Source organism: Bombus vancouverensis, chromosome 1 (assembly GCF_051014615.1).
Source record: "Bombus vancouverensis nearcticus chromosome 1, iyBomVanc1_principal, whole genome shotgun sequence".
In the NCBI taxonomy this organism is placed as follows: domain Eukaryota; kingdom Metazoa; phylum Arthropoda; class Insecta; order Hymenoptera; family Apidae; genus Bombus; species Bombus vancouverensis.
In genome coordinates, this window is record NC_134911.1 from 6,970,918 (window position 1) to 6,998,482 (window position 27,565).

The window sequence follows — 27,565 nt, forward strand, 5'->3', positions numbered from 1 at the left end:
GGATTATCGAAAGGTTATCATAAGTTTAATAAACGTACTCTTTTAGAAATATTTTTCAAATGTTTTACTGTTTCTTTAATCGTAATCACAAGTCCAAAGTATTTCCGCAAATACTCACATAACGTAGCTCACTGACGATGGAAACAAGAATGCTTTGAATAGGATTGTTTCAAAGTTGCAATTGATTAACTACGATTTCTTCGTCCCACCAAATATAAATATATTAATAAAATAATTGTATAAAAATACTTTACATGTACAATTGATAATTTCAAGTACAAAAAGGGCAAGAAATTTCTAACATCACATGTTACAGAATAATGAACTTAACAATATCATTTTATACAGAAGTATGAGCAGTATTCAATTGTATAACTAATTGTATAGATGTACAATTAGTTGTATCATGAACAATTTCAAGTAGGAGAAGTTAAAAAGTTCCTCACATTATAAATTATAGAAATATGAACATATAAAATATACTTATAAAATAAAAGTTTGCGTACGTACAATTGGAGAGCCAAATTTCTCATTTTATTTCGTAAACTGATATGTAAAAAAATATACTTGCATTGATAATTGACATTCGTTGAGCAATTTTAAAATATCACGTTCAACTTCCGAAAATATCGTTTCGGAAAAATATATCAGCTTAAATATATACTTAATTTACAATATAACAGCGCGTTTCTTCTCGTCTATTAATCTTTAGTGATGGAATTATTAAGGTTATTGAAAAAAATTATTCTATCGTAACGTAATTCGACCACGAAAGATTAATTTACAATTTAGACATTCAAATGTCTAAAATTCTTATCATTATTGAATATGAGAAATAAAAATAACGAATAAGTTAAAATTGATTCCAGAATAATCCTAAATTGTATTATGCTATTACGAACGAGTAGATATCGCCGACATCATTCTCGTTTAAAAAAAGAAAATCTGGTATTTACAAATTAGAGATATCACCAGATCATTAATTAAACGAGATTAATTAAACCGTTAATTAAACCAGTTTAATAAAAATAATGTCTTTGGCTTAGTCAGAATTATACACATTTTTCAAGAATTCATAACCACCATATAAATGTATTTGTTTTTTAGAAACCGTATCAAAATTACTTAAGAACCAATTTTATATCTCTATAAAAATTACCCTGTATTGAGCAAAAAGTATTTGCAAAACTAGAGAAATAGTATAAATACATTCTTCGATTACCTTGCATATAACGTTCTATACAGCTAAATAGCGATCGTTTATCGCTTACGATACGAAACAAAATCGAAACAACAAGTTCGAAGATCACTTTGAACTTAATCGGTTTATCGTACAGACATGATCTTCCACTTAAGAAGAAAATACGCGGCACATCGCGTTAGTATAAGTATTATTATAAGCGCCACAATATCATTCCAAAACTGATTACCTTCCATCGCAATATCAGAAAGGAATTTTGCTGGATATCTGTAATGGCAGTACAAATTTTCGTTACTTTCGCAGAATAACACTGGTCTATCGAATCCATAAATTGCACCGATATATCTGTAAATTCACAAAGAAAATTAATTTAAACATTATGGAATAAATTAATATTTTTATAGAAAAGTTAATTTTTTTCCAATTATTTCATAAAAAAAACTTTTATGTTAAAAGATTTTAATAAAATATTAATATACAATAATGCAAAAGTAATGTTTTAGACAATTAGAACAAGGCTGCATTACTTTTGTTATCTTTAAAATTTGTGACATATTTAAAAATATAAAAAAAGGAATATTACCCTTCCAAACCATATCGCAAGAAACTTATATATGTACCCCACTTAAGGTAATTTGGTATATCACGTAATGTAACACCAAACCCAGCGAACATCATCAATGGCACGGTCAAAGTTGGTCCCACGAATGTTCCATTCTAAGATTTTAAGGAAATATGTTAAATATCTTCTAATTATGAAATGTCATTGGTACCATGAATGGCAAATTCATATTGTGAATTATACGACTATGAATATAACTATGAATATAATAGATAGAAAAAAGAAATAAATATTGTTTTACAGCACTTTATGCTTTGGGTATATTACATATTTTTGTATATTATTTTCTATAAATACATAAAAATCGGCAATTTAATTATAATTATTATGATATACTTACAATTACATTGCACACTGCCCCAATCATGAGACCAGCTCCCTGTGATATTAGAACGACTAACAAGCTAATCGCGAAAAACATGAAAAATCGTGACATTTCTAATGGTTGACACGTGAACAAATACGTTATCACCGTAAAAAGTAGACAACATATTATCGAAATCGGTAATTCGATGACAGTAATGGCCGTATAAAATGCTTTTAAACTGTACCATCTATTGAAATGTTCTTTTAATAGAATGCTCATTTGCATAGGAACTGAAAAAATATTAAAACCCTATTAAAAATCATATTTAAAAATTATCAAAATTTATAACAATTAATCGCTAAATTATGGACAGTTTTACGTACAAGTAACTACGGTAAGCATCATTGTGGTCATCAAATGATGTATAAGAATGGAAAACAAAAGATTATAATTATCTAACACTCTGGCACCGTCGGTTCCAGCTCCAACGAAGACCATACCAAGCATTAAACCAACGGCTATATTGACTATGATTCGTAAATATGTTAATGTCTGTAATAGAAAGATATCAATTTATTCGAAGAATAGTATTTATTCATCTATGATATTTCATTCAGTATAAGCTTATGAAAAATCATTCATCATAAAGAGAGAGATTATATGACTACATAATGAAATATTAATTACTACTACTTGTAGATTACTAAGGATAATCAGAAATAAACATCACATCCTAACAAATTATATTAATTAATGCATAATTAATAATTGTTTAAATTGATAATTTTGTAGATTTTGCACTTTTATAATACTTACAGTATCTCTTTTAGACTTTATAAAACCTCTTTCAATCAGAATTTTAATCTGATGTATTAAAGAAGTCGCATGAAGACTACTTTTTCCATTTAAATTCACATGCTTCTTAATCGGATGCAACGCTGCAAAATGAAGAAATGAATGTCATTAAAAAAATCATTCTCGGCTTTGATTTAATTTATATATAATCTTATTAAAATAATGCAAATTTAACTCGTAATAGATATACCTCTCAAATTATTTGCAGTTACAAGACTATCAGCATTTTGGAACCATTGCGTACTCTTGCCGTTCTTTGAGCCCGATATTAACATCGCTATTTTGTCATCTCCATATTCACCGCAAGCCAACTCAATTACTAAAATAAAAAGCAATAAATGAAGTATATTGGTCAAAATATCTAATTTTCGAAAAATGAAACATTTTCATTTAGCGCGAAAACAATTTTCAAAAAACACCCAAAACGCAATATTTTATATCAGAAAATTAAACACTATATCTGATTAAATAAATAAAAAAATTATTTGCATAAAAAAATACAAATGTGTGTGTGTGACAGAAACTTACAGTCTAGGCAATTGCGACAGTACGAATATACATGATATTAGGTTGTCCGAAAAGTGTCTTTCTTTTACAGATACGTCTTTTACAAAGACGCATCTTTATACAAACATGAAACCTAATCTGTCGAACGTTGTGATCTTTATTTTGATAGAACAAAATGGAACATACGTAATTCGATAAAATAATATAAAACGGAAAATGTTGTGCGCCCATTATTTCCTTATAAAACGAAAGAAACTTTTTGGACGATCTAATATAAATTCTAATAAAACGTAACAAGAATTGTTGGTCTATGTGAGACCATACTGGGAACCAGTGTACCGCTTTGTAACTGCCTATCTATATTAGTCTTCCATAAATATCTTAAACGAACGTTTCGACAATCTGAACATTTGTTATTTTTGGTCCGACTGATTTACAATCTCGCTATATCTCTCTATCCAACTATACGTCGTTCATACCGTAATCAGCTGGATTGTAGTATACAGGACATGGCAGTTTAACGTTTTCCAAATAGGAAACCAACTGGGTGGTTGCACCATGAAATAAACATTCTCCATTCGCCAGTACATAAACCTGCGATCATAAATACGAAAATAAAAATGAAGTCGACAGCCAGGCATACAAAACATAAAAGTCTACATCTTGAATGAAACATAAGAGATACGATCAAAATGCAGACATTCAAACTGTGATTCAACACAGGCAACGAATAAATTGTACAAAAAAAAACCTACGGCAAAAAGTACCTCGTACCAGATCAAACAACTGAAAGAGCGAGGCGCTAGGTTGATGTATCGTGCAGACGATCGTCCTTCCTTGCCGTGCGAGCAATTTCAACAAATTTACCACATGCATACACGATGAACTGTCCAGACCCCTGAAACGTTCACCATACTATATGACTACTGTTATCTCTATATATTATTATCATTAGATTGCATATGTTTATGCAATTATATAAGTGAAACTTAAACAGAGATTTGATTTAACTCATTAAGGACCAAATAACAATTTATCATAATGCTGTAAATATTTGAATTGCTTGTAGAAGCGTTATAGTATATTATTATAAACAGAATGTAATAAAGTAAGGTTTTGATTTTGAAATTTTACAAATGACATGTTGCTGCAAGCGTTTGTTTTGAATATTTTATATATTTTTGCATATTACATGCATTCAGTACATTCGCATATTCAAATTTCCTATAAATACATATACTTACGTAGTCGGTTCATCGAGAAACATAACAGTCGGATTATTAACCAACTCCAAAGCGATGGATAGCCTCTTTCTTTGCCCGCCACTTAATTTTTCCGTTAGAGTATTCATATGCTCATATAGACCCAAGGTATTCAGGATGTCTTTAATCTAAAATATAATATATTACTTAAATACATAACTGTTATTGCATGACTTTATGAAGATGTATTCATAACATTATAGTAAAAATTCATTAGCTCATATTATATGCTTATAAGAAAACTTCTTAGATACTATAGATATAAAAACAGTTAAAGTTTAAAAAGCCAGGACTCGATATAAAAATCACCAATTTTTTCCAAATAAGTATACTACTATAATTTTAATGAATAATCGATCAAATGTATACTAGAAGCTTCTTGTTATATTTCCATAAGAAAATTTGCCAATGATACAAATATTTAAGAAATTTTAGCAATTGACCTCGAGTATAAGCATCTACATACGTACTATCGTTTCCTTCTCGTATCTAGGGGTACTAGTGGGCAGCTTGAGGTCAGCTGCGACAGTCATGTTCTCAGCGACTGTCAACAGAGCTTCTAAACGGTCATCTTGCGTGATGTATGTGCTACATCTATGGCGATCGCATGAAACATAACAAAACAGCGGTCAAAGATAAGAATACATAATACGAGCATAGAATTTAATTACAAGCCACATCGTTTGAATTCATTACCTACTGTCTATTCCCGACTTCCACGTGTGACAAATATCTGATTAGTGACAAATGTACAAAATACTTCTGAATGATTATGAATCTTCTATTTGTAAATATAACGGAAATATAATAGAATATAATAAAAATAAGGAAAAGTAATGACAATTTATTTTATGAAATATTAGGGAATAGTAAACAAATTTTAAATAGTTAAAAAGTAATTTAAAGAAATAGGCTTCTAGATGTATAAAAGGATTTAAAAGTAAGAAGAAAGTGAGAATAATTTCAAAAGAATTATTATAACGAAAAACGTAATCTCAATTTATATACGTATACATTTTATGCATTGTTATAGTTACTATATACCAGACGATTTTTAAACGAATGCATTAATTACCATAATAGTATTTAAGATAATCTAGTCTTCGGTCACGTAGAGCGTTGTATTAGCATATTCATGATTTCGGACGACACAATGCTTACTTTCGAAAAGAATTCAAGTGTCGGACATGACCGTTGATGTAAATGTTTCCATCCATGCCAGTCGTCCTGAATCCCGACAGGATATCCAGCAAGGTCGACTTCCCTGCTCCGGATGGGCCCATTAAGGCGATTAAATGTTTCGCTGGAAGTCTTCCATTGATTCCGTGTAATATCTCCTTTTGGCCTGCAATATGTGTGTGATTAAAGTGATCACATATGTATGGATATAGATATATTGTGAATATAGGATACGATCGTTTGTTATTAATATTAAGAGATGCTGTTGTTTATAAGAGTCAAGAAATATATTTTCTTGAACTATATTTTTATTAAATTTTTTAATATTCATAATATTACAATACTAATTCTATAAAATATGATTATCAACGATTGACATTAAGCGATTATTTGCGAAGGTTATTTTTCCAATTTCGAAAAATCGATCTAATTTACATTTTCTGAAAATTTTTATTGTATTCTTTTAAGGATTTTTACAGACTTTGTAAATTTTTAAGAATCTCAATTATGCGGACTTTAAGGACTTTCCGATTAATTAATGCAATACTACTATATTGGTTATTAACTATAAACAACGAGTTACATATTTGCATACTGTACAAATAAAAAGATCTGTCAGCGCACTGATTTCTATGTGTATCTCTATAAAGATGAATGTGACAAAGTTCACATACGCGTAGTTTTTCTCTAGTTAAATATGCATGTCACTTGGCATGTGCGACCCTATATCATTAAACGTTGAATGTCTTGTTGATTATTCAATACAAACAAGTAATAAGGTCATAGCATTATCATCAAAATAGAGATTGGGAAAGACCTAAGAGGAGGTAAGATGATCGACTATTGACAGAAATGTGAGATATCAATTTACTCTCAGAATTAGAAGATGATTATCTTACTAGATGGTGGCCAGTGGCTCGATCATTGCGTGTTTATATGTAAGAACTAGAAATAGGAGTGTGAAGATAATACCGGGTATTCACCAGAAAACTAAGTTATGTTTCCACTGAAGCAAAGAGGAACCTTTTGCCATTTTACGCTGCTGCATGTTCCAAAATATTTACAAGCAATGCTTATAGATATATTTTATCCATGTTAAAACAACATAGTCTGAGGAGCCTTCGGGTCTTACTTCGATTTAAAGGTTATTTGTTGTTAACAACACTTATATATTGAATACACTTATACGTTTATTTTGTTGCTACGAAACAGGCAACAAGCGGCGACTTTTTTACGAAACATGCAACAGCAATAAAAACTTTCTTGGTGTTACTTCAGTGGAAACAGGGCTTAAGCTATGCTATGTTATGGAAACCTTCAATAATTACCAGAATTTCGGGACCCAGGTTCTGCAATTATGGAGAAGCAGAAATGATTCTATTCCAGAAAACTGAGATCTTAGACGCGCGGAACGTAGAAAAGGACAACACGAGTGAAAGAGAAAAAGGGACTGAGAGTTTGAAGTGTTTGGTAACGTATAAAAACTTTCTTACCGTTGATTGTTGATCAAGGAAGCTTCTACCAATATGTTTGTTACATTTTTCTGATTAAAATGACATCAAACACGATATTTTCGAATTTGGAGCATATTTACTTATTTAATAAATGATAACCATATTAATACGTAAATATAATTCATGTGTTTGGTCTCGTTTTAATCAGAAAGATGTCATAAATATGTTAGTAAAAGTTTGATTTTAAAAAAGTCAAAAATAAAACAGTTTCACTGCTGAATTAGTACCTACATACATCGCCTGAGCGATATATGATATTGGATCATATTACACTACTCGACAGGGCCGGCGCAAAGCAGGTTCAGCGCGTTCGTCGGAACACGGCCCCACGTTTTGAGAGGTCCCGCGGTCTACGAAAATTACCCAATTAAAAAACACCGATTTCGATTAACTTTTTACAGAATAATGATACCATTAAGATGCAAGACATTTTTTTAGTAGCAATGATTCAGTTTAATGGAGTGACGAAAATTATCAAAGTTCAGTGTAACTCCATAAAGTCCTCATATCCTGGAAACTACTTTAGATAAAAAAATCTAGGCGCTTTCAGAGAAATGTACTTTTTAGAGAAATTAAACTACATCAATAGTTTTTTGCAAAAGTCATACATGATTACAAATTTTGTACTTTCATTGAATCTTTTGCCCCTTAAAAGCGAATTATGGATTGGAAAAAAAATTACTTGGATTTGTTTAAAAAACTGCTTAAAGAAATAGAGATAACGCTCCCCAATTTTTGGAAGTCTGTCGACGAGTCGCAGCTCCTACGAACTTGCATAGAAATTGGGCATAGTAACGCCTGACATTTATTAGTGGTTGTGTGTCAGTCGCCGTGTTGCGGTTCATATGTTTTACACAAAAACGCATCAGGCCATTGCATTGCTTCGATACTGAGCATTAGTCAATCTCACAACACGTAGCAAGGATTGTGATCGTTACGTTTTGGTAAATTTAAGACGACGAATATTTTCAAAGTTACATTGTGGTATAATACATTTTCAAAACGTTTGATTTCTGGTAAGTACTTTTTTTCAATTATTTCCCCTTTTTTAAGTTAAAATCAACCCTAACTGAAATCGCGTCGCAAAAAAACTTATGGCAGTCATACAAATGAAATCCAATACATATAACTAGTTGAGAATTTGTATTCGTTATTATTAAATATATAGTTCATTCTATCTTGCAGTAAATGTTTTTTGGCGCACGATTTTATTCACTTTTGTAACAGACAAAATTTTATACACGGAAATATGTTCTTTTAAGAACCGCTATGGCTAGCAGGGCTAGAGATCGTGGACGGAAATACTTAGGTGGGGATGAAAAACTGAAACGGAAGAAGTAGCGAGACGAGTATATGAAACAGCAAACAAACAACATCTTGAGGTATGTAATTGAAGCCACTAGTCATTCAAGACAGCCAAACGAAGGTAAAAAACATACGGCAATGAATTAGATCCCTTTGGAAGAGGAAGATCAAGAGTTGAATACACCTGTGAAGGAAAATAAAGAATACATCAACGAAACTAAATTGGACGAAAATGAAAACAATAGAAAAACGAGCGATTGTGAAACTCATCAAGAAAAAGATATTGAAAATATGGAAATTGAAGCACAAAAAGAAGAAAACAGAAATTTCGATGCAATAAGAAGAGCAAAATATTATTCCATTTATATAGCCATGGAGAGCAATATTATCGGCTGTTCTTCGTTATGTCAATATAACAGACGAGGAGGTTGAAATCAAGGAACATTTTATCAAATTTGAAATAGTTCACGATACAAGAGGAAAAGGACTATCTGAAACTATCATGCTCATTCTGGATCAGTTGGGAATAAAAATATCTGACTGTCGCAGACAAGGATATGATAACGGTGCCGATATGAGGGGAATATATCAAGGAGTACAAGCAAATATATTACGTGTAAATCCTAAAGCGTTTTACGTACCATGCGGTAGTCACAACTTGAATTTGTTATTGGGAGATATAGCAAAATCATCAACCCAAGCACTACATTTTTTTGGTGTTTTACAAAAGATTTACACAATATTTGCAGCATCGACATCGCGTTGGGATATTGTAAAAAGACACGTTGAAAAAGTTACACCTAAACCATTATCAGGAACTAGGTGGGAATGTCGTTTTGATAGTGTAAAGGCTATTCGATTTCACGTTCGCCTGAACAATAAATTGACAATTGAGATTTTGTATATGGTGCGCAAGATAAATGAATTTGAATTTATTGCCAGTCTTATCACTTGATACGAAATATTATTAAACGTATTCTTTTTAACGTCTTAACGTATTCTTTGCGGAATACAGAAATGAAAGATTTAGCAAAACAAATGATCGCAGCAAATATGAAGTTGCAAAGGAAATGGACATAACACCAGATTTCAAATCATCATACAGGGGTAAAAAACAAAAATTATTCGATTATGAATCAACGACAAAGAATACTTCCGTGTACATTACTTTTTAAAAATAATAAATACGCGCTAGTGTCCTTTAAAAGTAGATTCGAATTATATACAGATCATCAAAATATTTCTGGTTTTCTATACATGAATGAGATTGGAAATTTAGATAATAAATATTTATTAAAGTGTTGTCAAGACCTTTATTTATATTTGGAAGAAGATTTCGACGGAACTGAAATATTGGAAGAAATTAAGATGTTCCGGTCAATAACACAAACCAATTATTCGGCTTTAGATTCGATGAATTATATCGTAAAGAACCATCTCTCGGAAGCATACCCAAATTTATTAATCGCATTACAAATTATGTTAACGACGCCGTGGTTTCCGTGGTAACCGTGGTTTCAGCAGAACGTAGTTTCTCGCAATTGAAACTAATAAAACATTATCTGCGATCATCGATAAACCAAGAGAGATTTTCATCTCTGGCTATTCTATTAATAGAAAATGAAGTAGCAAATTCAATCGATGATGTTATCAAAGATTTGGCGTCGAAAAAAGCGAGAAAAATTATTTAATATTATTATTGGATTGTATTATTATTTAATATTCATCTTATAAAAAATATATAATGTGTAACAGCATTTGTAAACAAAATTGTAAAATTTAAGTGTAGGATTTGAATGTGTATTCAGGCCCCGCAAAATTTTTGAACCGGCCCGGCAAAATGTCACGCCGGCCCTGCTACTCGATCGCGGCGAGCCATCGAAGCTTCACGGTGCGTCAAGAGGAACCTCCCCCCGTGGTGGAGATGACGACCATGCAATTAGAGAACAAGAAGTTTATGTCTGCGGTTATCGAAGGTTTCTTCTACTACGATTAACAATATTTTTCGAAAGATATACATATGTGAAATCGTTTCCACCACAGCTAAACTAAACTGTACTATTAGCTGTGCTATTAGTTTAGCTTTTGGTGGATACATATATACATATATTGAAACAAATATTTTTAAACATAACATATCATAGCATAATTAAACTTAGCTTTCCAATGAATCTCCGGCTTTAAAGGAACCAAAACAATCTGTGTATCCTCTTAATACTTCAATTTATGATTTCACTATATTCCACCAATCAAGAATACATGACGTCAAGGAAGTGACACAGATAAATCAAAAATGGAACAAGGAAATATCGAAACACTGAGGCTATTCTAACCTTTCTTACAACCCAGTGACACGGTATACTTGATGTTCTCGAACATAATATCGACGGTATCCACTGCGTTGCTTTCCATGAAACATGTTCCATCCTCAACATGTGCATTTTCTACCTTTTTCTCTGTCTGCTTAGGCATAGTGTAAACCTTCGTGTCGACTGCATTCGTCTCCTGGCCATTGCTCATCTCGTGCATCAGTACTTCCATCGTCGAGTATTTTGAGCGAGCTAATTGCTCGCCGATTAGTTGAACATAGACAAGCAAACACCATAAAACTGCAGTCAGAAAAATGGGATATGATCAATACAGAAAGGAACATAAACAAACAGAAAGATATTTATCATCAATTATTTCTATATCTAGCGTTCCAATTAAAAAATTTGAAATTTACCGCCATCTTAATATTATGATAACCGATGACAACATTTGTACTTAATATACATTTCTGAACTTAAAATATTATAGTATATTATAATTTATATTTTATAGCATAAATTTTATAAATTTTAATATACTGTTACCTTATTTTCCCTGTCAAATAAAATATCTAATTAAATAGTAATCCTTTGCATGCTTTAATAATTACATAGTTAACCTTTATATACCGACTTTGAAAAATAAGCAAGTATCAATGTTCGACGTGTATTTTTCTTTTTTCTTTTATGTATGTTTACCAATTACTTCAGAACGATGGCTGGACCAATCGGGATAATTCTTTGTGCATCTTATAGGATATGTTACAGGGTATGCAGTATGGGATTCAGCTATCGGAATCAAACATTTTGCATGTTCTAGAGATTATCCAAAGAATTTGTTGTTCCAATGTACCATTGTTCCAATATTCTAGTCTACCAATTTCATTTTGAAATTGCGTTGATAAATTTTATTGATATATTCCGTTGCAATATATTTAGTATGCTGTTTAATAAGTAAATGGATAACGTAATCGTTGTTGCATATATATCTAAATCAAATATAAATAAAATAGAAATTACTTTATACCTTTAGCGGTTTTTAAAATCGGTAATATCTTTTAACAACAAATTTTTTATTTCAGTTTACAGTTAAACAAATGTTATAACTGTATTAAGACTTTTGACCAGGACTCTATACACACATACATACGTATATGCATATATACATGTATATATTCGTTTATCTACTTACGTATTTCTGTAATTATTTATAACTTCTATTTTTTTATTTTTACAACACATATTCAGAATTCAGAAATTTTTCGACAAATGTAACAAAAACTAAGTAGTTTGCTAATTGACATGAAAGTTATGCTCGAAACTAATTGATCGCCATAGTTTTAATTAGGAACGAAAACATGTCTATATATCTAACTAAGATGTATACAATATTCTAATAATATCCTTCAAATTACGTGATATGACTCAATCCATGGAGTCTTTTATTCATTCCAGGAAATGTCTATTACACACATCTTGCTGCTCTGAATTTAAAAATGTAATATTTTAACATAAGAATTCCCTCCTACTTGGAATTAATTAACTGTATCCCCAATGCCTTCTACTTCCTCATCCCCTCTCTGATCCTTGTACACACCCATATTCTTTTCTTTCTCTCTGTTCTTTATTTCTCATTTTTTTTAATCTTTTTTCTATGTAAACTGCAGAAGCGATATTTTTTTGCATAAGACAAATTTAAATTGTAAAAGATTGTAATAAAATATCATTGTACAAGACACAAAGTGAGGGTATAAAAAATGATGATTGAAACCCAAACGAATGATTATCATGAAAACAGGTCATCTTGTACAATAATCTTATATGACTTATATGACTTGTGAAATAATCATACAAGTGCCATCCAAATATATTATCTCTGCTATTTCTTAAACAATGTGTAAATCAACACGCAACAGGCACAGATATCATGAGATTTTGGGTCGCAGTTAAGATAGTTTGGATTAAATATCTGAATTCCAAGATTATAATTCATATTATGGATCTGCTCTTTGTAGCTCTCGATCTATGGAAAAAAAGCTGAATAATACCCTAAGAATATCAAAGACCCTTATAATGATTAAAGCACCAAACTATCTTACAATTAATCGAATCGTCACTTTATCTAAAATGATGAGCGTCATAGGAAAATATCGATTCCGAAACGAACTATAGTACAATTCAAAATTATATTAACTGCTTGATTAACACTATGTTTACGGGCGTTTCTTATATACCTATCTCTACGAGCACCCGTCAAATTGACGGATAAACGAAAATACGCATTTTCTTTAAAAAAATCAATTTGTTCAAATTAAGTCTTAATTGAACAATATTAGGCTCCACGTTTAAATAAATTGTTAATAAGTAAAAAGTCTTTTTTGAAAAATTATCACGGAAATGATAACAATAATATTAACGATATAGGGTACTGAATTTTGTTTGTGCATTTTCCGCATACGATCTTTTTGCAATATACAGGGTGGTTGGTAACTGGTGGTACGTGAAAAAACAAGTCGAAAATATAGAATAAAATTTTTTTAAATTTTTTTTTTAATTTTTTTTAAAATCTACAGTGAGATCCGTTATAACGAGACGTGATAAAGTGCACGCGTACCGAGCGAAAATTCAAAATCGATTTTCTCGAAAACAAAGCCTCGAACGAAAAATTTTTATTCTACATTTTCGACTTCTTTTTTCGTGTAGAATCACCCCCTTTCCGTTTGTACCACCAGTTACCAACCACCCTGTATACAACAATTATTGCTTCTATTTTTTTTGCAATAGGCTACTTGGCAACTTTTTCGCACTTCTGACGTTAAAGGTGACAGAAATGAAGCGTCTGATCTTTGGCAAAATATGAACTCCTTTCTGGATATTTTCGATCCGGTGCATTCTTCACATAATATCCACGCGTTTATCGCTGTCAAATCTAAAATATTGAAAGGAGGGACCATCGGAAACTCCCTGCTTTCACACCATATTTGCGTGCCATCTGGTCAATGACGTCCACAACAAACTTTGTTTTATTATAAAAAGCAATGGTTTCTGGAACACGTTTATAATTGTCTTCTACTTGTATACCTGTATGGTTGGTGCTTAGAAGGAGGACTTTTACGTTAGGTTTACTTTTATACACAGTAAGCGTGCAGTTTTCTGATTTATATAAATTCGTGGAAAACAATGTCATCTTGTCCTTTTTCCCCTTGAGCATCGAGTTTCACATTTCCCCATATAAGGGAAACCATTCGAAATATATTTTGTTTGGACGTCAACTGCTAACCAAAACTTAATGCCAAATTTATGAGGCTTATTCGGTATATATTGCGTAAACCTGCATCGGGCTTTCGTTGGAAATAATTGTTCATCTATTAAGATATTTTCATATGGCTTGTAACAAGCCTGGCTATTACTTATAAATCTGTTCCGTATTTCGGATATCAGCGCAAATTTATCTGTTTGTAATCTTTAGGAGGCTTTCAATGATCTCGCTTCATATGCGCCTCGGGCATATGGAATTCCTAGAAAATTACGCAACTCAGCAACTGTGATTGTCCAGTCTTTTTTCAAAACTCAATGCGCCTCGGTTACAGTGCAATCTTTTATGTGTTCCATTATGTGTCTGCCAGTTATCAATTCGAAAGCAGTAGTTACACAACCCGACATAATATTTCTCTTAGCATAGCCAGTAGGCCCTGCGATATCCTTGAATATCATACGAACGGGCGTCCTACCCCTAGATCCGCCTGCTTTCAGTTTTATGCACTGTGTCCCGTCAATTGCAATTTCAGTTTCACCTATTACATTTTGGGATGTGCTTGGAATGCTCGTCCTTTCATCCTCGGAGTCAGAACTAGAAAGAATGCGCATCCTTTTCTTGTTACGACACATTTTCAAGAAATGTTCCTCTTCACTATTCGAAGATCCTTCTATCTCTCCACTTTCAATGTATTTAGAACTTTCACTGTCAGCTTCGCTTTGGCCTAATTCATACTGATCTTCTTTGGAGGTATCCTCAGAACAATCTTCATTGATGTTGACAATTTTGTTCATTATCTTACTATATCTCTTGGATCTACTCGCGATTGCTAGAAAAGGGGGATTGGTGAAAATAAGAAAATACAGAAATGTCTGCAATAACTGAAACTTTTGCACACTGTCTTTGAAAAACGGATCGTTTATGAAATCAGCTAACCCGTCAATTTCACGAGTTTCGTAGAGATAGGTATACTACATACAGATTTCAAAAATAAGAAAGCCTAGGAAAAAATAATTATGCGCATAAATTCTTTAGATGAAATGATTAATTTACGACGCAAAATGGATAAAATTAATTACTTCATTTCGAAGTTTGAAATCCGTCAAATTGACGGGTCCCGTATACCTAGTGTTAAATGAATTCAATGATTTATTATAGATATAAGGTACTTAATTTGCATTTAACATGGGTCACCTGATTCTAAGAACTTCCCAAAAAGAGAAACATGCTTTCTTTATTGAAAGTAACATTAAAATATAACTAAATTAATGGATATTTATATGTATATGTATGTCATTATAATAGTTGCACAAAAAAGTTTATATTTTAATATCATGCAGAAATAATACTTTTTAACTTGCCTTCACTAAAAAATTTTACTACTTAACTCACCTCTCGAAACCTGTTATATGCTTTCAAACATGATAATCAACTGCATTTGATAACAAATTTCTAATTGAATCTCAAGTGTAAACATACTTGTTTTTAGCTTCGGAAGAGATATATTATACTGCAGCCGATTAATTTCATAATATTCAACAGAAATAGAGAATGAAATAATAAAACAAACGTATTGTAATAATTTAAAAAATTAACATTTTTTAATATATAAAATATGCAACAGTTTCTTATTATTTTGGATATACAGCTCTGCTTTTGAAAACATGACTTTAAATTGAAGAATGTAACTTGCAGTTTATATAAACATATAAGTTATATATACATATGTTATACGCACATACATAGATTATTTAAACGTCAGATAGCAAATCTTCAAATAAAAAAGACATTTATATGCTGTTACGTACAGTTTGGTCTAAAACACAAGGACCAGTAATAGACGACTACTTCCGGAAGCCACAGGAAGTTACCACGGATATCTACTTGAATTTATTATTCTCACGATAAAAGACATAACCGGTTTTTATCACACAAGTATTTAATATTTATCATCGAAAGAGTGACGTTTTTTTGTATACATTACCATTCACTTTGCTTGTAATTAATTTCATTTCCAAAGATAAAATTATAAAAGTATTATAAAGATATTAAAAATTGTATTAAAAAGCAATTTAAGTATGCGTGGATCACGATAATGTTCATCGATCAGTCAGCATTTTAAATAATATTAATAAGGCGGCGAACATATATGGAAATTCATATTCTTATAAAGATAAGTAAGGAAATGGAATTTATGTAGAAAAGTTTAGATACCAAATATTACAGCAAGTGCTATTAAACAAGTACTTTGGAAATTTTATATAATTCTGCATATTAGACGCATTCTATACGTTTTTTTATCTTCAAATATTACCTAAATGCATAAAAATCCGCAGTCCATTAACTACTCTGCCTAAACACAAATTGATCTTTGTTACGAGTATAGGTTAAATCGCGCGGAACATTTGCTAGTGAAGTTTGACATGATTTAACGAAAACCAAACGGAAAGTCGACGTTGATCTCAGATTAGATTAGATTAATCGTTCTATGACTACAAAGTGATTCAGAAATAAGTGATAAAACTTAGTATTCTAATACTGTCTCTAAGAATAAAATAAGTGATATGAACATGAATTACTATTGCAAATACTTCAGCATCCAGTTTTAGCTGACTCACTCAATTCTGTTCGAGTGTACAAGAAATTCCGGCATTTGCATTGCATCATATAGTCGTGATTAACACATACAGACAAAGATTCTGTCACAACCATATTTTTTAATTTCCGCGAATTATTTAATTACATTAACAACAGTGTATTATGGTTACCTTACAATTATAAGCAACGCCTCGTCGATACATTTCATGTGCAATAAGTCTATAGTATCGTAAGTAAAGGGAATGGTTTTGAAGGAATAGACAATTTTCTTGAAAAAAAAGCAAAGTTAGAAAACCTTTAATTTCGATAAAATAACGGTTATTTATGGATTGTTAATAACACACGTTGAATGATCAAATGTCGGTCTAAAGGACAGAAAAACAGAATATTCTGCATTATGACGCGTATTCATTTAAAAAAATAATAAAAATAGACACAGCTTATTGAGAAGTGTTTATTAAAAATAATTGAAGTTTAAATTCCAATAATGACCATTACAAGTTCGATACGTGAACTTCGATTAGTCATTAAATTTATTGCAGAAAATAAGCACATTGATTAAAACAATTTATTCGTTTCTTTATATCGGTTGTATATCTTTTTAATCTTGTTTTTATCTCTTTATTAATTATTTTCAAATTGATTTATTTCTGATAATAGTATTTGTCTGATAATAGTATTAATAATAGTATTATGTCTGATAATAGTATTTCAGACTGTCCATAAACAATCATTTCTTACATACATATAAATATTACACAAAATATATACATGATGAACAAGAAAGCAATTCATATGCACGTATACATATGACATCGTTAAGAAGGAATCGACGACATTGAAACATTTGATCGTTAAGCAAACTTCCTCAAAGAGAACAAAGTGGTTTATCTCTTCTGGCGATAACTCTAATCTTGTTTATAGTATTAACAACAATCATTGTTTCAGAAGTTAAAGCTGAACTCTGGTAACGTCTACTTATCTGTTTTACTTGGAGCTCTAATGATTTTAAAAGCTAACCAATCAGAATGTAAAATTACCTAACCTATATCGTTAGTAATTGATAATTGAAAACGAGAGAAAAGAGGTTTAACAAAGGTTATCTTAGGATTATAAATTTTCCTACAATTACAATGTAGATACTTTTTACTATAAGTTTAACATATTAAAAATGTAACAATAAAAGTAATAAATTAACTCCTTCTGCACAGAAAGTTTATCATTTGTATGCAAATGATGCATTTCCGAGACAATAGCCATAAATTATAATGATTGGTCGAAGTACATCGCAAATCTAATCGCACAAAATGAATCAACAATGAAAGTCCAGTGGAGAGATCGTTAAAGATCCAAGCCGGTCGTTGTTTACGTGGAATGGCATAAATTCAAGTTCACATTTATTATTCCTGAGACGATAACAATATACAGCGATCTATCTTGCATATTGATTTCTTTGTCAATCAGTTTCCTTGATAACCTGTGTACACGTTTCGAATGTTCTTAGAAATTGCTCTTAGTTAATGTCAGTGATCAACGATGATGTAAATTGCAAACAAGTCACTCTATTTACACACGTATCGATATACGTCATAAAGAGTCATACATGAAGCTATAAAACTCTAACCTCCAAATGTAAAACTTTATAGATAGTCGTATATTAACACTACATTTATCAAAAAGTTACAATTATGCAATTTTTAATATATTTTTCTTTTTTCGATTATGGCTATTTCTAATTGTAATTACATTACATCGAACAATAACCTATAAAAAAATATAATCATATATTTACAAATTTAAAACGTATATAAAGCATTTAAAAGTAACGTAAAAAAACAAATTTGTATGAACGTTTTCGTTATACAATTTGAATTGGCATCCCAGTTTCCCTTCTTACGAGAATTTATCGACCGCGCTGTGAAATGATCATTATTTATGATTGCTTTCTACAAAGATTTACACAATGTTATATTTATTACATGTATTGTACTTTCGTTGGGGTTATCAAAACGTTAAGGAAGACTCTGAAGCTATCCACCTAATAATGTACCTATCTTTGTGCTGACTTTCTTTGTAATTGCAAAACAACATTGCAATGTTTATTAGATCATCATATTGATTATTTACATGACTCCTGCGACAAAATTTTGTGCAAACTTAATAGAAAAGATAATGATTGCAGAGCAAAGATCAATTCAACGTAAGAAAACAAAAGTTGCCTGCTCGCGTTCCTCGAAAGAAAGAAAGATGACTAACATAGAATATCTACAAACATATGTGTATAATCATGCGATGAGTAAGTTTGATAGTATTACTTCGGACTTTGTACGCGGATGTCAAATTTGCCGATAAATCGTATAATTAATCATGTAACTTTGGATAATTCAGATTTTAAATAGAAATAAATACATTAGATACTTTAATTTTACATACGTTACGTTAGAGAGTTATAATTAAATCTAACAAGAATTTATGAACTTGTTAACGCCTCTGCATATATAAGTATACATATATAGCATGAACAATCAGAGCTCTTGTGCAATAATTTACTAACTATTAATATTAATAAATTAAGAAGTTACAAGTAGATCTTTTATAAACTTCGTAAAACGACTAGATAATTTATAATTTCTAAATTTACTTGTAAAATTTAATTCCATTATTCAATTAATTAATATCATGCAAGAACGTTTATTGACAGTTTGGAATAAACATCTTGTAACTTCTAGGTATCTTTTACGTTTTCAGAATGGTTTCAAATTTCACCAATATAATTACATATAACGTTCATCTTAGTACAGTATTAATAAAATTCAAAATATTTTATATCGTATATATTAAACAATACATATACAGTGTGTGTATATGAATATATATAAAAATGTTCTATATATGTTCAAAAGCATTTTTGCGTCACTGTGCATACTTTTATCTTCCATTTATCTCTGACCTTTTTTTTAACTTATTATATAATGTGTATTATAAGAAGACCTATTTATTTACATATGGCCTATATTATAAGAAAAATTATCATAGAAATCTAAAACGAAGGGCGAACAACAAACAAACCGCGATCTCCCTCATTTTGGATGGATCATGAGTCAAGGTTCATTAAAGAATGTACAATTTAGAAATAAATGAATATTCATGTTGCTATCAATCAGTTTAGCATCAACGATGTTGACTATGATTGTTTTAGAAACAACCTTTGAAATTTCCATTAACTATTCATTGAGAGATTGATTAATTGGCAACCAGTGATATCGTATTATGTAAGCATAAACAGGTACGTGTAATTTTTCTCACCGGTCGATAAAAAAACTGTAATTGATATTGAAAAAATATACATTGGTCATATACTTATGTAAAGTATAAATTATTTTATAAGATAAGCATTCTCTTTCTCTTTGTCACATGATTGGACGATATCGAAAGTTAAAGATAACGTGATATAGAGATTGGAATTTTAAGTTTAGAAATACTTCAAACCTAATCCAGACTAAAAAAAAGCAGCTTCAAATATCTTTTTATGGATACTCAAATTTATTATATAAAAAAAAACAACGAAAGCAGCAATAGGGAAAATTTATTTCAAATGATTCATTTGAAATTCGTGTTTCAGTGGGAATGAAATTCCAAAATATTTTATATAACACATACAGTACGCAATAATGTATAATGTTATCATCAATATATAAGTCAGTTATAAGTCAGGTATAAGTCAGTGTTTTTGGCTACGAAATATGCTTCTTAACTTTCTTAAGTTTTAGCTATATGAGGTATCTATACTAACAAAATTGGTCTTAGTTTCTCTTTTAGAGAAGCTTCAGTCATCCTGTTTTCAAGGACACCAGATACATAAATACCAAAATGCTACAATAACTCACGAAAAATGTGCTTTCACTTTTTTTGTAGCTTAAATACATATACAATTTATGTAACCAAATTGTTTAACAGAAGATTCCTTTAGAAGATACTCACGCTTATAAATCTTTAATGATATTGTAAATAATTATACCAAACTACTAATATTTTATTCCTTCGAATAAATATCTCTCTGTTAACTTTATCAAGCAAGGAAATAAACTTCATACTTCCATTATTTTATCTCTGCAACATATTCTTGTAGGAAACGTCATCGACACGATAAAGCTTGACAATTACGAAAAATATATGATTTTCCAGAATTCATTTAGATTGTATGCCACTTATAAATGCTTCTTCACTGATAATACCGAGTGATTAATAACATCGTAACAGCATGCGTGCACTACGCACAAAGTTCAATCGGTCATTTTACGCAAATTGCTATGGCATATAAATATCAATACATATTCTTTAATTAATTTCGACTTTGATACGTGATTCAACAATCACCTGACTTGTTTGAGATGTTTTTAAAAAGAGCGCGGATTTTTATGCATTTGTAATAAATTTAAAGGTTTAAAAATCCGCAAATTGTATATACGAATAAGTATACAAAAATATATAAAATATTGAAAGCAAAGTACTTTTGTAATCGTTAATGGATGAAAGAAATTTTTATGTAGGTTCCATTTCTTTAATTTTATTCGCAGAAATATGAAATTGCATAAAAATACGAAATCTACTTAGAAGAAATCGACTCGAATGAAGTTACATTGTAACTTAAAGATTTGCTATTCTTTGGTACCTCCCACAGTCAAAGAAGAAACATCCAAATTCAGTAATAAGTTAACAACCACAAAAACCCTGCTAGGTACTCAATTACTTGACGCGACGGATCAGATCCGCAGGGTAAACATTACCCTTTAGATTTAAGCACTAGATTCAACTAGAATGAAACACACGATGAACACTTATTAAACACGACATAGTACCACGTCATAGTAATACGCCAGAAACATTTACTTATAATTCTCAATGAGAATTGATTGTAAAATTCATGCAAATAAAAAAAAAATTCTTTGGTACCTATTTCTTTATTCTCCTAAACATCAGGATAATGAAGAAAGGTTAACGTAGAAAATTTTCATTTAAGATTTATTTCTCAAGTTACGAAACAATTTTATTAGAATCACATTTTATTAATATCGCCTATATCTTTTAACATTCTGTAGATAAAAAGTGAGGTTAACTTCATTTCAAAAAATTACTAGAATAAAAATGTAAGTTAATTTACAAAGAAGTGTAGCCAATTATTTTAAAAAGTAAGCAATATTAAATATAATAAGAGGTTATAATCGTTAATGGATGAAAGAAATTTCTATGTAGATTCCATTTCTTTAATTTTATTCACAGAAATATGAAATTGCATAAAAATACGAGATCTACTTAGAAGAAATCGACTCAAATAAAGTTACATTGTAACTTAAAGATTTGCTATTCTTTGGTACCTCCCACAGTCAAGGAAGAAACATCCAAATTCAGTAATAAGATCAGATCGGCAGGTTAAAAGGACATTACCCTTTAGATTTAAGCACTAGATTCAACTAGAATGAAACACACGATGAACACTTATTAAACACGACATAGTACCACGCCATAGTAATACGCCAGAAATATTTACTTATAATTCTCAATGAGAATTGATTGTAAAATTCATGCAAATAAAAAAAAAATTCTTTGGTACCTATTTCTTTATTCTCTTAAACATCAGGATAATGAAGAAAGGTTAACGTAGAAAAATTTCATTTAAGATTTATTTCTCAAGTTACGAAACAATTTTATTAGAATCACATTTTATTAATATCGCCTATATCTTTTAACATTCTGTAGATAAAAAGTGAGGTTAACTTCATTTCAAAAAATTACTAAACTAAAAATGTAAGTTAATTTACAAAGAAGTTTGGCCAATTATTTTAAAAAGTAAGCAATATTAAATCGGAAAGGAAGTGATTCTATGCGAAAAAAGAAGTCGAAAATATAGAATAAAAATTTTTCGTTTGAGGCTTTGTTTTCGAGAAAATCGACTTTGAATTTTCGCTCGGTACGCGTGCACTTTATCACGTCTCGTTATAACGGATCTCACTGTAGATTTTTAAAAAAATTAAAAAAAAAATTTTTTTTAAATTTGTGTTCTATATTTTCGACTTCTTTTTTCACGTAGAATCACCCCCTTTCCGCTTGTACCACCAGTTACCAACCACCCTGTATATTAATGAATTCTTTGATATCTCTTAGACCGGGTTAGATTTCAACTTAGGTTTAATTTAGAAACGATACCCAAACAAGTGTGTAGAACATAATTCAGGATATTATCATACTCAATCTCCAAAGGAGCGAATTTAAATTTGAACATGAATAATATAACCGTTCTTGTTAAGTTGCAATATTTCTTTTTGACACAGTTGTCCTTTAAAAATCCGTAGAAGTATTTTAACGATTTTTTGTTTAATTTTTCCCTCAAAGGGATAAAAGAGAAAAGAGATTTTTCACTCGATAGAGTATGCTTCCCCTGTGGTCCCTTAATGAAGGGCTTTTTAAAAGCCAATCCATATGTTCATAAACATTAAGCTAAGAAACTCAAAAATGTTAAATATAATAAGAAAGCAGGCTTTAAAGAAACAGAAGGGAGAAGACCAACTAGGTAGAGAAGAATAATCCTTTCTAAAATATGCAAATTTCAATTTCTTGCCGTCGTTGCTAAATTTAAAGCAGACAAATTAACTTCGTACGAAGTTACATGTTAAATGTCGATACTTAATGCATACATCAACAAAGAAAATGTTTATTCTCGATGAAAGTACATGTACGTTCCTTCATGTAGTTATACAATTTTCACTAGAGAAGTTTTGACTTCTATTAGCAAGTACGACTGGCTGTACGTCCAAATGTATGGATAAATATGAGTATTCTGTGAATAATTCTTTGTTCTTAGGATTCTTTCATATTTTAATTATTTTTCCATGCTTCAGAGCGAGGTCTTTCAAGAACATTTAAAAATAGTCGACAACTTTTAAGAATATTACATTCCATTAAATAGATCGTCGTGTAATTGAAAATTTATATAATTTATTTACGTTGAATTTGGCGCCAACTGCAAAAGATTTAAATTCATATATATATTTAAGAAAAAATTATTTTCCATTTTTAAGTGCCTTCAGTCCCTTCTCGTTTCCTTTAGAAGTCGGTTTTATTCTTTTTTTTTTCAATTTTAAGAAATACCAGATTTGATTTGAATACTTACATTGATTTGGATTGTAATACCGTGTTTGACTTGATTTTCAATTTGGATTTTTTTTCTATTTCTTCAATAAATATTATATTTCAAATTTTACTTTGTCGTTCTTTGCATGAATACGTTTTGGTTTATTGAAGCTGTACATACAATATGTCCGTTTTATTTGGCAACATATAAATATTTCGAAAACTATGGACGATACAAAAAATATTTAAAACAAATGTTCGCTTTCGAGAGGAACATGTCATGCTAATATTTATTTTACCTTGCATCTGTCTTAAAAAGTGAAGGCCACGGTTAAAATGGGAATTATATTTTTTTATTCCATATTCTTGTATTCAATGTATGTATACTCTTATATTTTATGGACTACGTAAATTAAGGAATTTTTAAATTTCAAGTAAGTATAAGTAAGTATAAGTATACTAGTATAAGAAAAGTTTCTATGACGACAAAAATGAATATGTCGATCACTGCACGCGCTGGATGCAGTTTCGTCGTTCGAAATCTGAGATCGAGACGATTTCGTGCAATTTCTAACTTCCTCGAAAGGTGCGAAGAAGTAGGACAAAACCGACAAGTCAGGAAGAGTTTGACTCACTTTGCCTTCTACGAGCCTCTGATGAATAGTTTGTTTCGCTTTGAACAGTATTTAACTACATCAATATTTCTGCATATTTCTAGCAATTTAATATAGCTATAAAAATAATTTTCTTAACTAATGAAAATACTGAATTAATTTCGTAAATGAATAGTTTTCAAATTTACTAACTTGTATAATAGCTCCTTTTCTTACAATAAACAAGAATATGTATGTACTTATGAGGAAGAGAAAGAACTATCAAATTGAGTACCTACTATTATATAAGATTTTACAGTGAAAGTTCCGAATCTCAACTCATGATATACAATCGTCTTTGCCTTCAAATAAACCAAATAAGTATTTCCTTATATCTCTTATCCTATCTAATAAATATTTATAAACATTTTCTTAAACAAAATACAATATTGAAGAATATAAATGATATGAATAACATACATGTATAGCAAAAATAAAACGTCAAATGAATCAAATATATCCTTATATATATAATAAATATTTATAAATGCTCCCTTTACTTTCCAGATAATTGTCAATCTTTCTCACTTCTTCCATTAATCAAACAAGATACAAAAAGTATATACATAACAAAGACAAAACTCCAAATGAGTCAAATGTTTCTTGATATTTCACTTTCCAAATAAATTTCAATCACACCTTCTCCTCACACTACTCGTAATTAAATGAAGTACAAAAAAATTGAAGATCTTAGAAAAAGATCTCTTTTAGTAAATATGTTTTCAAACAAATTTTTCATAGTGAATCGTGAGTCATATAGACAACAGCATATTTCTAAAAAAAAATGTTCATATTACTTTTCTAATTAACACATTGGCACTGGCACTATGAATTATATATTGTACTTTGTCCTGGGTGCTGCAATAAAAATACACTACTATCAACATACCATACATACATTGATAGATAAATAACATTTAATTTTTGCAAAATATTACATTTAACCCTCTTATAATACGATATTCTGAAATATACATGATTCTTCTATACATACATATATATATACGGTATATACGGTACGTTATGCAGCATAGTATGCTATGATACTGCGTTATACGAAAGTTGACTGTATATTGTATTTGCGCACTTTTTCTCTGACAATGTTATCCAAGCCACTCATACCGTTAAACATATTTTAGTCCGTGCTACTTATCATTTTATTGTAAAAAGTTTAGTAAAACATGAAACATAATCATTATGATCGTCAACGAGTTATTAACTTTTTCAAGTTCCAGTAATATGCAAATAACACTAACTTTACATAACGCACACTCTTATAAAAGTTTCTGGACAGATAAATTTTTCATTTTATATCTCCAACACGCTATTTTAATAATTTTAAGTAATAATTTACAATTATGTAGCACTGTTTATGTATTATACTGTTTTCTTTTACTTATCATACTCTTTTACCAATATTATTTTAATGTTACTTATATATTTACTTTTATAATATTATACTTTTATACTCATAGTATACTTTTATAATATTAATACTTTTTACTTATATTTATAATTCGCTTTTTATCTAAACTTGTAATAGGCGAAAGTCTAACATAAGAATGATAATAACAAATAATAACAATATCGATATTATTTCAAGTTCATCTAGATTTCACTTTAAGAACACAAAGTTGAAAATTTATCAGGAAATTTTTGTACGCCACAAGATTATTAATTTGTAGATTATGTATGACATCGGCTTAAATATGGCACGTGAACTATAAAAATTCCAAAATTATAAAAAGTATTTCATAATAATTCATATTTCACAATGTAAATACAGGTATTGTATGAACATTGCTTGTTAATATACAGTATTGTAGAAAATAGAAATCAGATACGTAACAACCATGTTAACTGTGATAATCGATTAAATGAGAAAAACAATATAAGACATGCTTTATCAGGTTCAAATCATATATTGTCATCTTATAAGAAATGCTTTACAAAACTGATAATAAAATAAAGATATGCACTTACAGGAATGAGAGTATGAAAGATACACGAATTTCTTGCTTGTCAGCTTTCACTGAGTAACTTTAGTACACCAGTTTCATTTCACGTGTAATTTGGTGGTCAGCTTGAAACACGTGCGTTTAAGAAGACGGGTATAACACAAACTTATGACTATAAGAACCGAAACAAATGTGTCAGAGACAAAACCATTATAGGACATTCGTTACAACAGCGTAGAGCACATACATGAAAATGCAAGCGCGTACTGCTTGCTTACTGCTTACTACCGCCGAATGCCGCTGATCGACTCTCATGTTCTCCCTTTACTGCCTTCCCCTATCATGTTTTTATTCCCCTCTACATATTCGCCCGCCGATCAGGAGTCTATCACGCCCCCTCTCTTTTTCTATTTCACGCAACGATTCTCAAGTAGGTACTTTATGTTCGTTTACTCAATACTTGTTTTTTACCAGCGCTTTGTTTTATAGAAAACGAAGATGAATATTTGCGTTTTAATTAATTATTGATTATTTAGTATAAATTATTTATTCACTTTATTAAAAATTTTTAATAGCCAAGTTTTTGTATTATTTATTTATTAATTAAAAGTAAATTTATATATATATGAAATAAAATATATAGTTGTAAAAAGCGGAGAGAGTATAGTTTGTATATTGTAAATGTATATAGAATAAGGTAGTTTAAGTCAACGTAAAGAAATGACAGTTGATGTAGTTTGTAAGGAAAGATATGTAATCGGATGTCTTGTAACCTCATTGAGGAATCGACAAATGTAAAGAAAACTATACTGTAGAAGACTATAAAGAAGACATATATAGATGTCTATTAAAATTAAATAATCTGTCAAACTAATACAAATTGTCTATTCACTGCCCCTAAAATTTGATCG

The 27,565-nt window shown here is 30.2% G+C and overlaps 2 protein-coding genes and 1 long non-coding RNA gene across 5 annotated transcripts; 1 reads left to right on the forward strand and 2 right to left on the reverse strand.

The window, feature by feature from the left end:
* Nucleotides 1-49: 49 nt before the first annotated feature.
* On the reverse strand, nucleotides 50-26,971 carry LOC117160668 (ATP-binding cassette subfamily G member 4). Of its 2 annotated transcripts, XM_076627962.1 has the most exons (13): nucleotides 26,680-26,971; nucleotides 11,086-11,361; nucleotides 5,916-6,099; nucleotides 5,225-5,348; nucleotides 4,737-4,882; nucleotides 4,267-4,390; nucleotides 3,972-4,086; nucleotides 3,176-3,304; nucleotides 2,947-3,068; nucleotides 2,514-2,682; nucleotides 2,164-2,420; nucleotides 1,785-1,918; nucleotides 50-1,546 (listed from the first exon to the last, which is right to left on the reverse strand). In XM_076627962.1, the coding sequence occupies exons 2-13, from the start codon at nucleotides 11,291-11,293 to the stop codon at nucleotides 1,327-1,329; spliced, it is 1,932 nt and encodes a 643-aa protein (XP_076484077.1). In that variant the 5' UTR covers nucleotides 11,294-11,361; nucleotides 26,680-26,971; the 3' UTR covers nucleotides 50-1,326. The 2 variants fall into 2 exon arrangements, with proteins under 2 accessions (XP_076484077.1, XP_033197469.1); XM_033341578.2 differs by lacking the exon at nucleotides 11,086-11,361.
* Nucleotides 7,038-10,967, forward strand: LOC117160689 (uncharacterized). Of its 2 annotated transcripts, none has more exons than XR_013061922.1 (4): nucleotides 7,038-7,077; nucleotides 7,146-8,463; nucleotides 8,710-8,829; nucleotides 8,900-10,967. It is a non-coding gene; the product is annotated as an uncharacterized LOC117160689 (long non-coding RNA). The 2 variants fall into 2 exon arrangements; XR_013061921.1 differs by having other exon boundaries at nucleotides 7,146-7,403.
* LOC117160603 (uncharacterized) lies at nucleotides 14,632-15,111 on the reverse strand. The gene has a single exon (XM_076621276.1). It carries the CDS (start codon nucleotides 15,109-15,111, stop codon nucleotides 14,632-14,634), a length of 480 nt encoding a protein of 159 aa, XP_076477391.1.
* Nucleotides 26,972-27,565: the final 594 nt, after the last annotated feature.

Coding starts and splice junctions, on each gene's coding strand:
- LOC117160668 (XM_076627962.1), bottom strand. CDS start 11,293: ATGGAAGTACTGATGCACGAGATGAGCAATGGCCAGGAGACGAATGCA. Junction 5,349..5,915: donor CACTTGAATTCTTTTCGAAA/GTAAGCATTGTG, acceptor CGATCGCCATAG/ATGTAGCACATACATCACGC. Junction 4,883..5,224: donor GATACGAGAAGGAAACGATA/GTACGTATGTAG, acceptor ATTATATTTTAG/ATTAAAGACATCCTGAATAC.
- LOC117160603 (XM_076621276.1), bottom strand. CDS start 15,111: ATGAACAAAATTGTCAACATCAATGAAGATTGTTCTGAGGATACCTCC.